The 13,387-nt window shown below is 39.8% G+C and overlaps 2 protein-coding genes across 3 annotated transcripts in view; one reads left to right on the top strand and one right to left on the bottom strand.

Annotated features, from left to right (window-relative positions):
* Positions 1–13,387, top strand: part of LOC123873643 (solute carrier organic anion transporter family member 4A1) — a 67,627-nt gene that overhangs the window by 47,366 nt on the left and 6,874 nt on the right. For both annotated transcript variants that reach the window (XM_045918601.1, XM_045918609.1), the window contains 5 exons: positions 306–399; positions 1,203–1,407; positions 2,848–3,010; positions 9,490–9,592; positions 12,999–13,120. In XM_045918601.1, the coding sequence (XP_045774557.1) occupies positions 306–399; positions 1,203–1,407; positions 2,848–3,010; positions 9,490–9,592; positions 12,999–13,120 (687 nt within the window). The remainder of the gene's footprint in view (positions 1–305; positions 400–1,202; positions 1,408–2,847; positions 3,011–9,489; positions 9,593–12,998; positions 13,121–13,387) is intronic.
* The window catches only part of LOC123873584 (obscurin), a 144,523-nt gene continuing 138,796 nt past the window's right edge, over positions 7,661–13,387 (bottom strand). The window contains exons 61-62 of the transcript XR_006797717.1: positions 10,832–10,837; positions 7,661–7,672 (exon numbers count right to left, since the gene is read on the bottom strand). The gene's annotated coding sequence lies outside the window, so the exon portion shown is untranslated. The remainder of the gene's footprint in view (positions 7,673–10,831; positions 10,838–13,387) is intronic.

The raw sequence follows: 13,387 nt of genomic DNA, 5'->3' as shown, positions 1-13,387 counted from the left end.
TGACAATTCAGAAGAAGTAGGCTTCTAAAATTTTTTTTGAATAAAAAATTATAATTGCCCCAAAGGAACCACATTGGTGGTTCCTTTGATCCAATGCGTTGCCAGACTTTCAGGAATTTGTTGATCCGCTCTTGAATAACTTCATGTTGAAATCTTTGAATGACTGATTGATTCAAAAGTATTTTTGCAAAAGTTTCTTTGAATCAAAAGCATTTCTGTTTCATACCCAGACGAAGTTACTCGTACGTCTTCTGATGTTTTTTTGAACTGTGCAAGTAAATAATAGGATTTTCTTTTGTCTTCAGGTATGGTGGTGAACGGATTTGTGAATGTGGTGATCACGACCATCGAGAAGAGGTTCGGTCTTCGGTCCATGCAGACTGGGGTCATTGCAGGAGGGTGAGTCTAAAACCTTCATTATTATCAACCGATAGAGGTCCACAGCTGGACATAGGTTTTTTGTAGGGAGTTCCACAGCCACGGTCTGGCACCTTCGGCTCTCTACGACTCGTTTGATGTCATCCGTCCACCTAGTGGGGAGTCTTCCAACTCTACGTTTTCCGGTCTGAGGTCGCCATTCCAGCACCTTGGGACCCCAAGGTCTATCGGTTTTTAGAATTATAATGCCCTACTCTTTGCCACTTCAGCTTTGCAACCCGTAAATAATTTATTTATGTACGTATAGTAAAAACCCTTTGTCGACCTACTACTGAGTATAGGTGTCCTCTCAGAATGAGAAGGGTTTAGGCCACAGTCCGTCACACTTGTCCAGTGCGGATTGGCAGACCTTTGAGAACACAATGTAGACCTCTTCCTCACGATGTTTTCCTTCACCGATAGAACAAGTGAATTTCTTAAAACATAGCTCCGAAAAGTCAAAGGTCGAACCCCCAACCGTCTCAATAAGGGGCCGGCGACATCCTAACCATGAGCTATCTCTGCTTTTTAACATAATTTTTTTATCCTACTTAATATTATAAACGCGAAATTTTGTATGCCTGGATGGATGTATGGATGTTTGTTACTCTTTCGCGCAAAAACTACTAGACGGATTTGGCTGAAATTTTGAATGGAGATAGATTAACACAGGCTACTTTATATTCCGGAAAATCAATGAGTTCCCACGGAATTTTTAAAGACCTATATCCACGGGAACGAAGTCGCGAGCATCAGCTGGTATTATATAATTTTCACTTCACCAGGTACGACATGGCCTCCTTCGTTTGCCTGGCGCCAGTTACCTACCTGGGGGGTAGGACCGCCGCCTCCAAGCCCCGCTGGCTGGGCTGGGGGGTGCTGGTCATGGGTACAGGATCCCTGCTCTTCGCACTGCCACACTTCCTAGTACCCCCCTACAAAATAGCCGGGGAGGAACCTGACGACCTTTGCGTTGGCAATGGGACAGTGGTATGTATTTAATTTCCTATATTTTTTCCAATGATTTTTTTCCATATCAAAAGCATCTAAAAATATTAGTAGCATCAGAGCTAAGTGAGCACTATTTTGTGAGCAAATTCTTCTCAGGAGCCGGACATTAAGCCACCTTTCAATTATTTCAAAATGGACGGGTAGTTTAAAAACTATGCTCCTCCCAGCTTCCTTTAAATTGGCACCGGTTCAATAAAAAATCAGTCAAGTGTGAGTCGGACTCGCATACGAAGAGTTCCATACCACAAGTTTTCTTATAAGAAATAAAACTTTTTAATTTTTCTTTATTTTCATGGCGGCCATTTTTCAAATTTTTAGGTATTATTTTTTTGTTTGGTATAGCGGCCATAGAAATAGAAGAAAATATTAACTCTCTACTTATTACGGTTCTTGAGATAAATTCATTAAAAAAAAAAAAATCCGCTGACAGACAGACGGACGGACGGACAGACAGCCAGTGGAGGCTTATAGTTACCTATTTCTTCCTTCGGGTAGGGAACCTGAAAACAATCCTCTACTGCCATGCTCTGCTTATCTATATTTATGAGAAGCATTCAAAGAAGCTCATTCAGACAGAAAGAAAGAAATGAAGCGAAAGTGAGTTTTTTTACGCAAGCCGTACCAAAGGCTCTGATGGTAGCTTTTTGTGATGCGATTAAATTTCCACAATAAAAAGACAAAAAAATTGGACAAATTCCCAGACGATCTGTCCTCCTTTATGCAAATACAAAGAGCTCGTCGATCGACGCAGGCGCATTGAAACGATTTAATTCGTTCACAAAGGCCTGCAACGCGAGCGAGCCTTGAATGAGATCATTGCATTCACGCGCGACAATAGCGCGATGAACCGGTCCTAGCACGCCCTATACTAGACTGGTCAACCTGAACGATCCGATGAAACGATTCACAGATCGATATAGCTACTTGATATTTATGATCCAATATGATCAACCCATTGCCGGTCCACTACTGAGTATGGTCTCCTCTCAGAATGAGAAGGGTTTAGCCCACAGCTGCCACGCTGGCCCAGTGCGATTTGGCAAACTCACACACCTTTGAGAGCAGTTAGACGACTCTCAGGCATGCATGTTTCATTACGATGTTTTCCTTCAGAGTTAAAGCAAGTGATATTTGATTGCTTAATGCACGTAACTCCAAAAAGTTAGGGGTGCGAGCCCAGGATCAAACCCCTGACCTTCCAAAAAGAAGGCCGACGTCATAACCACTGGCTATCACCTAGGTTGCTAGGCATCAGAGACTCTTTCCATTCCCGTCCGAGCTTTCTCGTCTTCTGAGGCCTTTATTTACGCGAGATTCTGTCTGCCCTGTCGGCGGCATATGAGGCCTTTATTTACGACAGATAAGAGGCCCATAGTAGCATTTGAGGCCTTTACTTACGAGAGACTCTTTCTGTCCTAGTCCAGCTCCCTCGGCGACTCGTCTTCGGAGGGCGGTGCGTGGGCGGTGGGCATCTTCGTGTTCGCGCAGCTCCTCCACGGCGCCGGCGCAACACCGCTCTTCACTCTCGGAGTCACATTCATAGACGAGAATGTGTCTAAGAAGATGTCTTCCGTTTATTTGGGTAAGAAATACTACTTAATTTGATTTTATCACTATTGTATTGAAATATTTTGAAGAAGATGTAGGTACATCTTCTACAAAAACTTCTTCATCACCTACAGTCTGCCTAGTAATACGCGTTCATGTGGAAGTGATGACAAAGTTGATAGAATTGGTTATTAGAGCTCCCATCGGCGGTGTTCCCACTAGATTACAACATGGGGTTATAATCAAGGGGCGGACCAATAAATTCCTGAAAGACCGGCAACGCATCGGCGATACCACTGGTGCTGCAAATGTTCATGGGCCGCGATAATCACTTAACCCCACGTGACCCGTCTGCTCGTTTGCTCGCTATTTAAAGAAAAACAGGTTGAATTAACCTTGTTTAACCAAAAGATAATCGTACTTAATTTTCTTTGTGCTTCATTAGTCATTTGCCCGTCCAATTAGTCAAGTAACAATCGACAGTGTGCATTTTTATCAGTTACTTATTATTTGCATCGCATCAGCGTTAATTAGCTGGTGTGTGAAACTGGCTTGAGAACCACCTGGGTAGATAATATTAGAGACTAGCTGACGTTCGCGACTTCGTTCACGTGGATATAGGGTTTTAAATATCCCGTAGGAACTCTTTAATTTTCCGGAATTAAAAGTAGCCTATGTGTTAATCCAGGATTTAACCTATCTTCATTTTAAATTTCAGCCAAATCTGTAAGGTAGTTTTTGCGTGAAAGCGTAACGAACATACACACACACTCGGAAAATCAAAGAGTTCCCATGGGATTTCGAAAACCTAAATCCACGCGGGCGAAGTCGCGGGCATCGGCTAGTATCACACTAATATTATAAAGGCGAAAGTTTGTATGTGTGTGTGTGTGTGTGTGTGTGTGTGTGTGTGTGTGTGTGTGTATGTTTGTTACTCCTTCACGCAAAAACTACCTTACAGATTTGGCTGAAATTTGGAATGGAGATAGAAAATATCCTGGATTAGCACATAGGCTACTTTTTATCTCGGAAAATCAAAGAGTTCCCACGGGATTTCAAAAAAACCTAAATCCACGCGGGCGAAGTCGCGGGCATCGGCTAGTATTAGATATAAACTTGGAGGGAAATTGCATGGATAGAGCCATGGAGTGCGGCGTAAAACGTAATGTATTAACGGCGCTCATAAAACTCATAATATGAACACATTAGCTTTTAATAACACTATTAGGCCGCGAGAAGAGTGCTAACACAAGAAACCACTCGCTACCATATTATCGCTTACGCGATACTACTCTAACTACACATGGGTTAATGTAAAAGACGACATCCACTATCACCATGGTAGCCAAAAAGTCATAGCTATTGGTAGAGTGCACGCCATATACACAGAAAAGCATTGCCTAACTCGAATCCATGGGTTAATGTTATGGATACCACCCACTTTCACCAACCATCGTAACCCAAGAGTCATAGCTAGAGGAGTGCACACCATACACAGGAAAGCATTGTCTAACTCGAACCCATGGGTTAATGTTAAGGATACCACACACTTTCACCACCCATCGTAACCCAAAAGTCATAGCTAGTGCTAGTGGAGTGTACTCCATGTACAGAGGAAAGCAATGCCTAACTTAAGGTCTCTATTTACAGGAACTTAAGGCACATACTAAGTACCTCTACCTACATTATGTATTGACTGCCTCATTGGTCTAGTAATAGTGTGTAGTTTAGTCCTGGGTTCTGGAATGTTGGTTCGAAACAAAAAGCTTACAGGGCTTTTCTCCGGAGTTGAGATGGTCAAACACCCCCCTGTTTTTTTTCGTCATCACAGTCGGTTCAGTGATCTCTCTCCGGTCGTATTGAATTGCCGTTCCATTAGATTAAAGCATGCACCTATGTTTATGCACATACGATATATTTATAAGAGTGGCGTACCTAAATGTTTTTACTTGGTTTCAAGTTCAAAATTCTTTATTTCAAATATGGGTAAAGAGTGCAGTTGTTACAAAAACAAAAAGTACAGTCAAAGCGTGCAATATTTAGTGATATACCTAAATAATATATTCAACTACTTTTACCTACTGTTGTTCTAAACTCCGTACTATCAAGTGAGCGTAGAACTTTAGCGTAATTCATACAAGGTATTATCACAGCAAAGCTAACGACGTAGCATAGCATTCTCAGTTCTCACGGAAGGCTTAGCAGCTAGCTATAATATGCTGTAATGTAGCGTCATACGAAGTATGTCGGAGGTTCCGCGTGTATTACCATAGGAATCATGTTATTACTGCATTATTACGAAAAATTTACATTTTATGTGCTCAGGAAACTAAAGAATTACTTTTTTAATACAGTTGCTCAAAAAGTGGCGTATTGCAGGGACGTATAGCGTTCGGGATGTGGGCTATTACATAATCGTGCTTTTTCTTTACCTTTCCCGCACTCGTGCTTTTTCTTTCCCAACTGTCAAAATATTAAAAAGAAAAACCAACCAAGAAGTTTTTACTAAAAAAATTCATAGAAGTTTTTATGATTCATGCAAATACAGTGTAAACTCCATGTAACGTCACTCTATTTAACGACAAACTCCCTTAAGCGTCGAAATCAATTGGCTTCGGTTGGTTTAGCTTGTCTTTCATACCATGTTTCACTCTACATAGCATTACACCCACTCTCAATAACGACAACAATTGAGTAATAAAAAGTACCTTTTAAGTTGCTAAAATTAGTAAAAACTGCGCAGCTGTGTACGATCTATTGTCGCTTTATTATCCTAGCCCGCAATAAACTCGACTGTCGGCATCATGCATACCGAACATTCTAAGAAATTCGTTCTTTTGTTTACAAATTGGGATTGCTTGTACGTGTACACTGTTGTTGACCATGACTCATAAGTAGGAGTCATGGATTATCTATACCTTATCATATTCTTAGTTGCTCACAAACTTTCTAGCGTTCAAATAACATTCTTTTTTATGCACATAAATAAACTTTTTCTTTTTCTAATTCTGATGTTTCTTCTCTCCATTTAACGACAACTCTCTATAACGCCATAAAATGCACAGTCCCTTCGGTGTCGTTATATAGAGTTTATACTGTACGTATTTCTAATAAGAAGCTACTCATTTGTTTCAATATCAGATTTAATGATTTGATTGAATGAGTTTGGTTAGGTTTCATTTCATTTCATCTCATTAAATTTCATTTTCATTTCATATCCATAAAAACTTCTACTGAAGACTTGGCTGTATGGGCATAGTTCCCTTTGCCTACCAGAATGGGTGAAGAAAAAAAAAACTCTGCTTATATTCTACGGTTGGCGCCATTTTTCAGAAATTTTCTTTGCGAGTTTAGTTGTTGGTTGCCTAAAATGAGTAATTTCGACCCTAGTTTTTTATATCTATTAACAATAAAGTTGTTTTAAATTAAATTAAATTAAGTTATATTGTGTTTTTATTATTTTATTAAATTGCTTAATTTTTTCGCAACTGTATTAAAAATAGTCGTTCAGTACACGTGCGGAACCGTCATTGCAACTCGTTCCGACTGTCAACCCTCGCCTTCAGCTACGCCTCGGCTCGGGTAGACATTTGTCGGAACTCTTTGCAATGACAGCCTTTCCGCACTTGTAATGAAATATACTATTTCATCGTTTGTAACCAAGCTCAAAAGTTTTCTTTGCAGGTATCAATATTAAATAGGTAGACGATGCCACCGATTTAGGCTTTTAAAAATCCCGTGTATCCATGCAGAAAATTACGTCATTATGCGTTGATACGTTACGGTGTGATTGAAGGACAAGCCAACACTAACACACAACAAACAAACTTTAGCATTTACTAGATGATGCCCGCGACTTCGTCCGCGTGGATTTAGGGTTTTCGAAATCCCGTGGGAACTCTTTGATTTTTCGGGATAAAAAGTAGCCTATGTGCTAATCCTGGATATTATCTATCTCCATGCCAAATTTTGGCCAAATCCGTCCAGTAGTTTTTGCGTGAAGGAGTTACAAACACACACACACACACACACACACACACACACACACACACACACACACACACACACACACACACATACACACACACACACACACACACACACACACACACACACACACACACACATACACACAAACTTTCGTCTTTATAATATTAGTGTGATAATATTAGTAGGGTAGGGATCGAAAAGTCTGGCCAACCTTTAGCTGTGCCAATAGATAGGTACCACTGAAACTTTTCTCATCTGATAAAATCCTACAACACAATTTAGATTCAGACGATTAGGTAAACTCTGTTGCGACTCTGTATGCGACATTTTTGGCAAATATCACTGATCTTAATATTAGATAAACAATTGCATTTTAACATTTTACATGAAAATATGTGGAAAATAGATGAGAACTTCAGATTAATACTTAGGTACCTACTCCTTTTAGAATTACCACCACGAACGGTCAGTTCATATTTAACGTACTAGTTAAGTACTTGACCTAAGTTTCTTTATAAGTATATTTTGAAATTCTATACTAAACGTTTTATCTTGATAAGATATGACCCTTCAGGCTCGAAATGTTGAATTCTTAAAATGTGCACATAGTACCTATGAGGAATTTACCAGAAACCTGTTTTTTTTTTTCACATATTTTGTTTATCATATCCGCCATATTGAATTTATGATGACCTCATAATTATGTCTTCCCTGTTTACAATTATTGCTTGTACAGAGTATCTACGTATTATAATTATTATTGTAAGTTGAACATTTCTTGCTGGTTCTTCTCGGTAGGACGGCATTCCGAATCAGTGGTAAATTATTTTGACGATTCAAAAGCACTTGTAAAGCTTACAATAACCACCCATGTAATAGTTTATTTGAATAAAAATCTATTTTATTCTATTAAACACTCCTGTAGGTAAAGACTATGAAAACTCAGGTACTTTAGCCCTTTTGCACTTACTTTCCCAAAGAAAAGTTCTTTTCGCCCCAATGTTTTAAGCACGCTGTAAAAGTGCGCTAAATATTCAAGTGTCACTATGAGCACACATTGCGGGTGGGAGCGGAGTGGAGCGGAGAAGAGCTGCATCGCCCGGGGGCGCGGGCAGCCCATTGCTTGTGAACCCTTCACAGGTTCACACATACCCTGTTTTCACAGCTAAAAGCCACCGCAGAATGGCTTTAAACCTTGCTTCACATTGAAATATTCAAGCTATACTAGTTGAAACGATGCGATGAGGAGGAACCTATACTTACTGATAGAAATTTTCCTGACGAATGTCTCCTGCGAAAAATAATTCACTTCAAACGGGAGAACTCCAGCTTAGTTTCAGTGACAGTCTATTACTAATTGACAGATAATTTACGTTTCAGTAAAAGAATGGGACGGGAACATGCGTTTTGGGGGAAAAACTGTACTTGCGACGATTCAGCTTAGCTTATTAGTTATTACCAAGTAATTGAAAGATGTATTTAACAGTATTTAAAAAGACTGAATATCTTCTTGCTTATCCTATGAGAACGTTCTAAAGTAAATCATAGCACTCTTACGGTCACAAAATTTAGAAGATATTGGCAGGTTAGGTTCGCTCGCTTAGCATAGCTTCGCTCTTTAGTGTACAACAGCCTCTACCCGCATCTCGATATCTCAAGAGGGCTCCATCGCGCCTCTAGTCCTCCGTCCTCCTTGCCGGGACTCTCAGGCCTCTCATAGCCGGAAGTAGCGCTGGCGGGGTAATGGTGGGTTCACGCCTTTTATGTACAGATCATGTGATCGCATTTTTGCTATGTTTTGAAGATTTTTAGCGCTTTTGTCCTATGTAGGTAGGTGTTTGCCTATGAACAAAAAATAGAAAGAAATAAATTTCAAAGACGATATTCGTCCAAGCGATAGACAGACTATATTCTGTCAACACTTTTTAACCCGCGATCTAAAAAGAGGGGTGTTATAAGTTTGACGTGTGTATCTGTGTATCTGTGCATCTGTCTGCATCGTAGCTCCTAAACTAATGAACCGATTTCTGTTTGATTTTTGTTTGAAAGGTGGCTTGATCGAGAGTGTTATTAGCTATAATCCAAGAAAATCGGTTCAGCCGTTTGAAAGTTATCAGCTCTTTTCTAGTTACTCTAACCTTCACTTGTCGAGGGTGTTATAAATTTTTAATTTACACTTGTTTCTGAGTTCAGTTTTCGTTCCCGGGCCAATGTTACCGCCAGAGTACCTAGTGCTTTTCAGTTAAAATGAAACAAAATTCAGTTTTTTCCATTTTCTGTTAGGTACCTACCTATAATAATAGTTAGGTGAGTAGATACATAACTAAGTTTTGGGGGTTTGAGGTTTGGACCCGGGCACTTTTTAGGTGTTACTCTTAGAATAAAAGATGCCTTCAGTTGCCTGAGGTGATTGAGTCAGAAAAATAAATATATTTTTTTAGACTCCATCAAAAATTTAATAAGTGAATACAGGTAAGTTACCTCTAAGGTTCTTGAAAATAAAATAAGGATATTTTTTTCCAGGTGTGTACTACACGATGGCGGTGGTGGGCCCAGCGCTGGGCTACGTGCTGGGCGGGCAAATGCTCAAGATTTACACCGACTTTGTCACCGTTAGTTCAGACTCGTGAGTTCATTATAAAAACCCATATTATCTACTAGAGGATGCCCGCGACTTTCGTCCGCGTGGATTTAGGTTTTTAAAAATCCCGTGGGAACTGTTTGATTTTTCGGGACAAAAAGTTGCCTATGTCAATTACAGGGACGTACGCTACCTAGGTACCTTTCATACAAATCGGTTAATCGGATGGGTTTTTAGGAATCCCGTGGGAACTCTTTGATTTTCCGGAATAAAAAGTAGCCTAATGTCCATCCCCGGGATATAAGCTGACCCTATACCGAATTTCGTCAGAATCGGTTAAGCTGTTGGGCTGTGAAACTGAAAAGGTAGCAGACAGACAGACACACTTTCGCATTTATATTTCGCATTTATTTATTAAGTATGGATTAGTATGGATTACTAATGCGAAATTAATGCGAAAGTGTGTCCGTCAGTCCGTTACATTTTCATGCTCCACCCGGAAACTGATTTTGACGAGGTTGTAGGTACAGAAATAGCTTGCATGATGTATCCCGGGGAACCTCATTCATACAAGTAGTTTTCTCTTCCGCTCTCGTACCTTTTTGTTTCTTCTGTCTTACTCATCAGAAAGCATGAATTACTTAGTTCGCGCCATGTAATAGGTATGAAGGTTAAATAAAACACCAAAAATTAAATTCCAAATTATTAAATTCCAAAAACCGAATCCATAAAAATGGCTGCGAAAAATTGTCAATCTCGCACACAATCAAAAACACGTAAAATTTTTATTTACTCGCAGTTAATTTAAAAGTGAAACCGTATCAAAGAGATCGTTCAAAAACTCGTTTCGCGGAAAATGATATTTCGTTACGGAAGCCATGGGAGTACAGAGCGGTGGCAGGGCCGTAGCTAGTTGAACTTAAGGTAGGGCAGCGGTGGTTCAGATAGGGTAGGATAGAAGTAAAAATTTTACTTGATCCGATAAATCGAATTTCGTCGCATTTCTGAAAAGATGGCAACGCATTGGCGGTTCCTCTAATAATAACTTAAATCCAGACTTGCTCATTTCCTCACTTCTTATTATGTAGGTATGTAAAAAAAAATGCCAACGATTTCATTCGGATCAACTGACTTCATTCTTTTCTTATGCCAAAAATACTATGCCTGCTTTTTTCATGACAAGCGTAGAACTTATAGACTATGGCCAAAACCCTTCTCATTCTGAGAGGAGAACCGTGCTCTATAGTTAGCCGGCGATTGGTTGATCATGATCTTCCTGATGACGTTGATTGATGGGATTTTCGGGTAGGATATTTAGTATTTTAAGTTAGGCAGAGCATTGCCCCACAATGCCATCCCCTGGCTACGGCCGAGAGCGGTGGAAACTGGAATTAATTTGGCTGAAAAGTTGGTTGAGAGGCACAATGAGATGAAAGCGAGAGGGCAAGTTGGCTGGATGAAGCCTTGTCACTACCGAGTTGAGATATTAAAACGCGAACAAGACGTGCCCCGTAATAATTAAAAGAAATAGTAGATGTAAATCCTGTTATTGTTGCCATTATATAATTCAGGTAACTATCAAAAAATATAGACAAATAAAAATAGATAAATACGCCTATGGAAACATGGCGTTATTAAGAAAAAATGGTACGTGTGTGTGCGCGTTTGAAAAACTGAACTTACGCGCGCGGGTTACATAACTTTTTGAGAATGGGTCCCTTCGGCAAAAGCTTTTTCATCATAAAATAAATGAAAAAAGGTTTTCATCTATGGCACTGACTCCTTAGATAAGTACCTCGATAAAAGATGGCGGTTTTTAAAACGGCTGGAAGATATTTTAAGTATCTTTACGAAAAAAGATCCAAAGAGTTGCGCCTACAAAAGTTTTACTTCAAACTGCGTGTAGGTAGGTTTTTCAAAAATGCCGGGAAGTCGGTTACGTAGGTTTACGTAGGTAGCGAGTCATTTATTTACATAAGTTCAGACATGATATCTTTTATCAGAATTCACTAACAGAGGTAGACTGTTAACTTTCAAACGCATTTTTGTACGTGTGGTAATTTAGTACATATTGCTTCAAACTCCAAAATCGATTTGACTAAGAGCTGCTTAACGAAAATACCTTGCTTTCTATAATTTTGTAGAATGTACCCACCTACTGTACTTACTTATAGTATTAAACGGAATAAAAATTAAAAACAATAAGTTTAAAAGTCTCAGCAGTTCGTTCTCCGAGTGGATCTAAAGAAATGGCGTCTTCAAAGGCATCACTTCCTGAGTTCCTACTTTTATTAAAACCCTATTCATATTTGCCACACTCTGGCTACTGTTCACCCCAGCAAAGCAACACCAAAGAGCGGCGAAGTTAAACTACGCAGTTATAATTTTATTTCATTTTTATTTCTCCCAAGCAGCCGCATTTCTACAGAAATGTTTCACTCAAAGCTGGCGTCTATTTTTCTTGGAGTTTTGCTGGGAATATTTTTAAAATTCTTTTGTAGTGTTTACAAAGTATGAACCAGTGTCAAAATATGCCTTTTGTTGCAAATTGAAATGTTTGGGAGATACTTTTTACGGAGCGAAAAATAACTTTGAAACTGAAGCTGCCTCCGTGGCGAAGTGCTGGCCAGTGACCACTGTGATATTATATTGAGAGCTGTGATATTATATTGATATGGTTGACACATAGATATGTGGTTGAGAGCGCACTTTGACTTTGCTCCGACTCAAGACACTGTTAAAACGAGATAACGTTATACCGCTGTCATTTTGTCTCGTTTTAACTGAAACTTAAGTCTGAGCAAAGCCAAAGTACGTTCTATATATGTATAGATCTCGATATAACTGTCTGGTTCGATTTCCGGCAGGGGCCATTTGGTTCATCTATAGCGGTCCATTGACTTGTGAAAAAGAACTGCTTAGCATCTCCTTGGTCTTCCTCTTTTTCTTTTTCCATTGCGTTGTAGCCAGATTTACGTAGTTATCACTCTTTACATAATAATATCATTAGCTATACTTTCAGATGAGTATGTGTGTAGATTTAAGATCTAACTGGAATAACGAGTACAGTAGTACACTACCACTTACATACCCATGTACCGGCGCAGAAATCAATCATATTTTTGAATGGCGCGAAAATATGTTAGCCAATCATAGCGCGCGTCCGTTGCGTCTATACGTTATTGGTTGTTGCCTATGCGCCGTGTTTTGTACACGCGAGTAATGAACATGACACCATAGAGATATCATTATAAGACACGTCCATGGATGACACGAATCTGAGTTGTTCTTGTTAAAGCAATAAGGTCTGTATTTCATTGGTGTACAATGTACATTCGGTTTTAGTCGGGGTTGCACTTTTCTGCTCAAACGAATTTTGCCAATGTGACTTATTAAAGTGGTAGTAAGTAGATAAAACAGGTATACTTCTAAAAATTCTATTCCATTCTAGACTAGGCATCACCCCGGCGAGCTCTGCGTGGATCGGCGCTTGGTGGGTTGGGTTCATCCTCTCTGCAGGCCTGTGTCTGCTCGTGGCAATACCGCTGTTAGCCTTCCCTTTCGAGCTGCCCGGTTAGTATAACCACTAAATACTTAATAATACCTTACAAGTACAGAAGGCTCACTCCGCAAAGACTCCCAGATTTCTAAATAATGAGGAAAAATGGGAAAAGTGCGCTAAGTTTATCAAACACATCATAAAAACGCAAGGAGATGATGAATGAGAGAGAAAGACCTTAAAAAACAGCTGCCTTCCTGACGCTATGCTTCGTGCAATACCGGGAAGCCGCGAGCGGAGACATCGAAGAGTGGAGGAGGTTTTTAGTCCGTAGGCCACTG

The sequence above is a fragment of the Maniola jurtina genome, chromosome 2 (genome assembly GCF_905333055.1).
Source record: "Maniola jurtina chromosome 2, ilManJurt1.1, whole genome shotgun sequence".
In the NCBI taxonomy this organism is placed as follows: Eukaryota; Metazoa; Arthropoda; class Insecta; order Lepidoptera; family Nymphalidae; genus Maniola; species Maniola jurtina.
The sequence above is the reverse complement of the archived record's forward strand: the minus strand, read 5'-3'. Positions and strand labels throughout refer to the sequence as shown.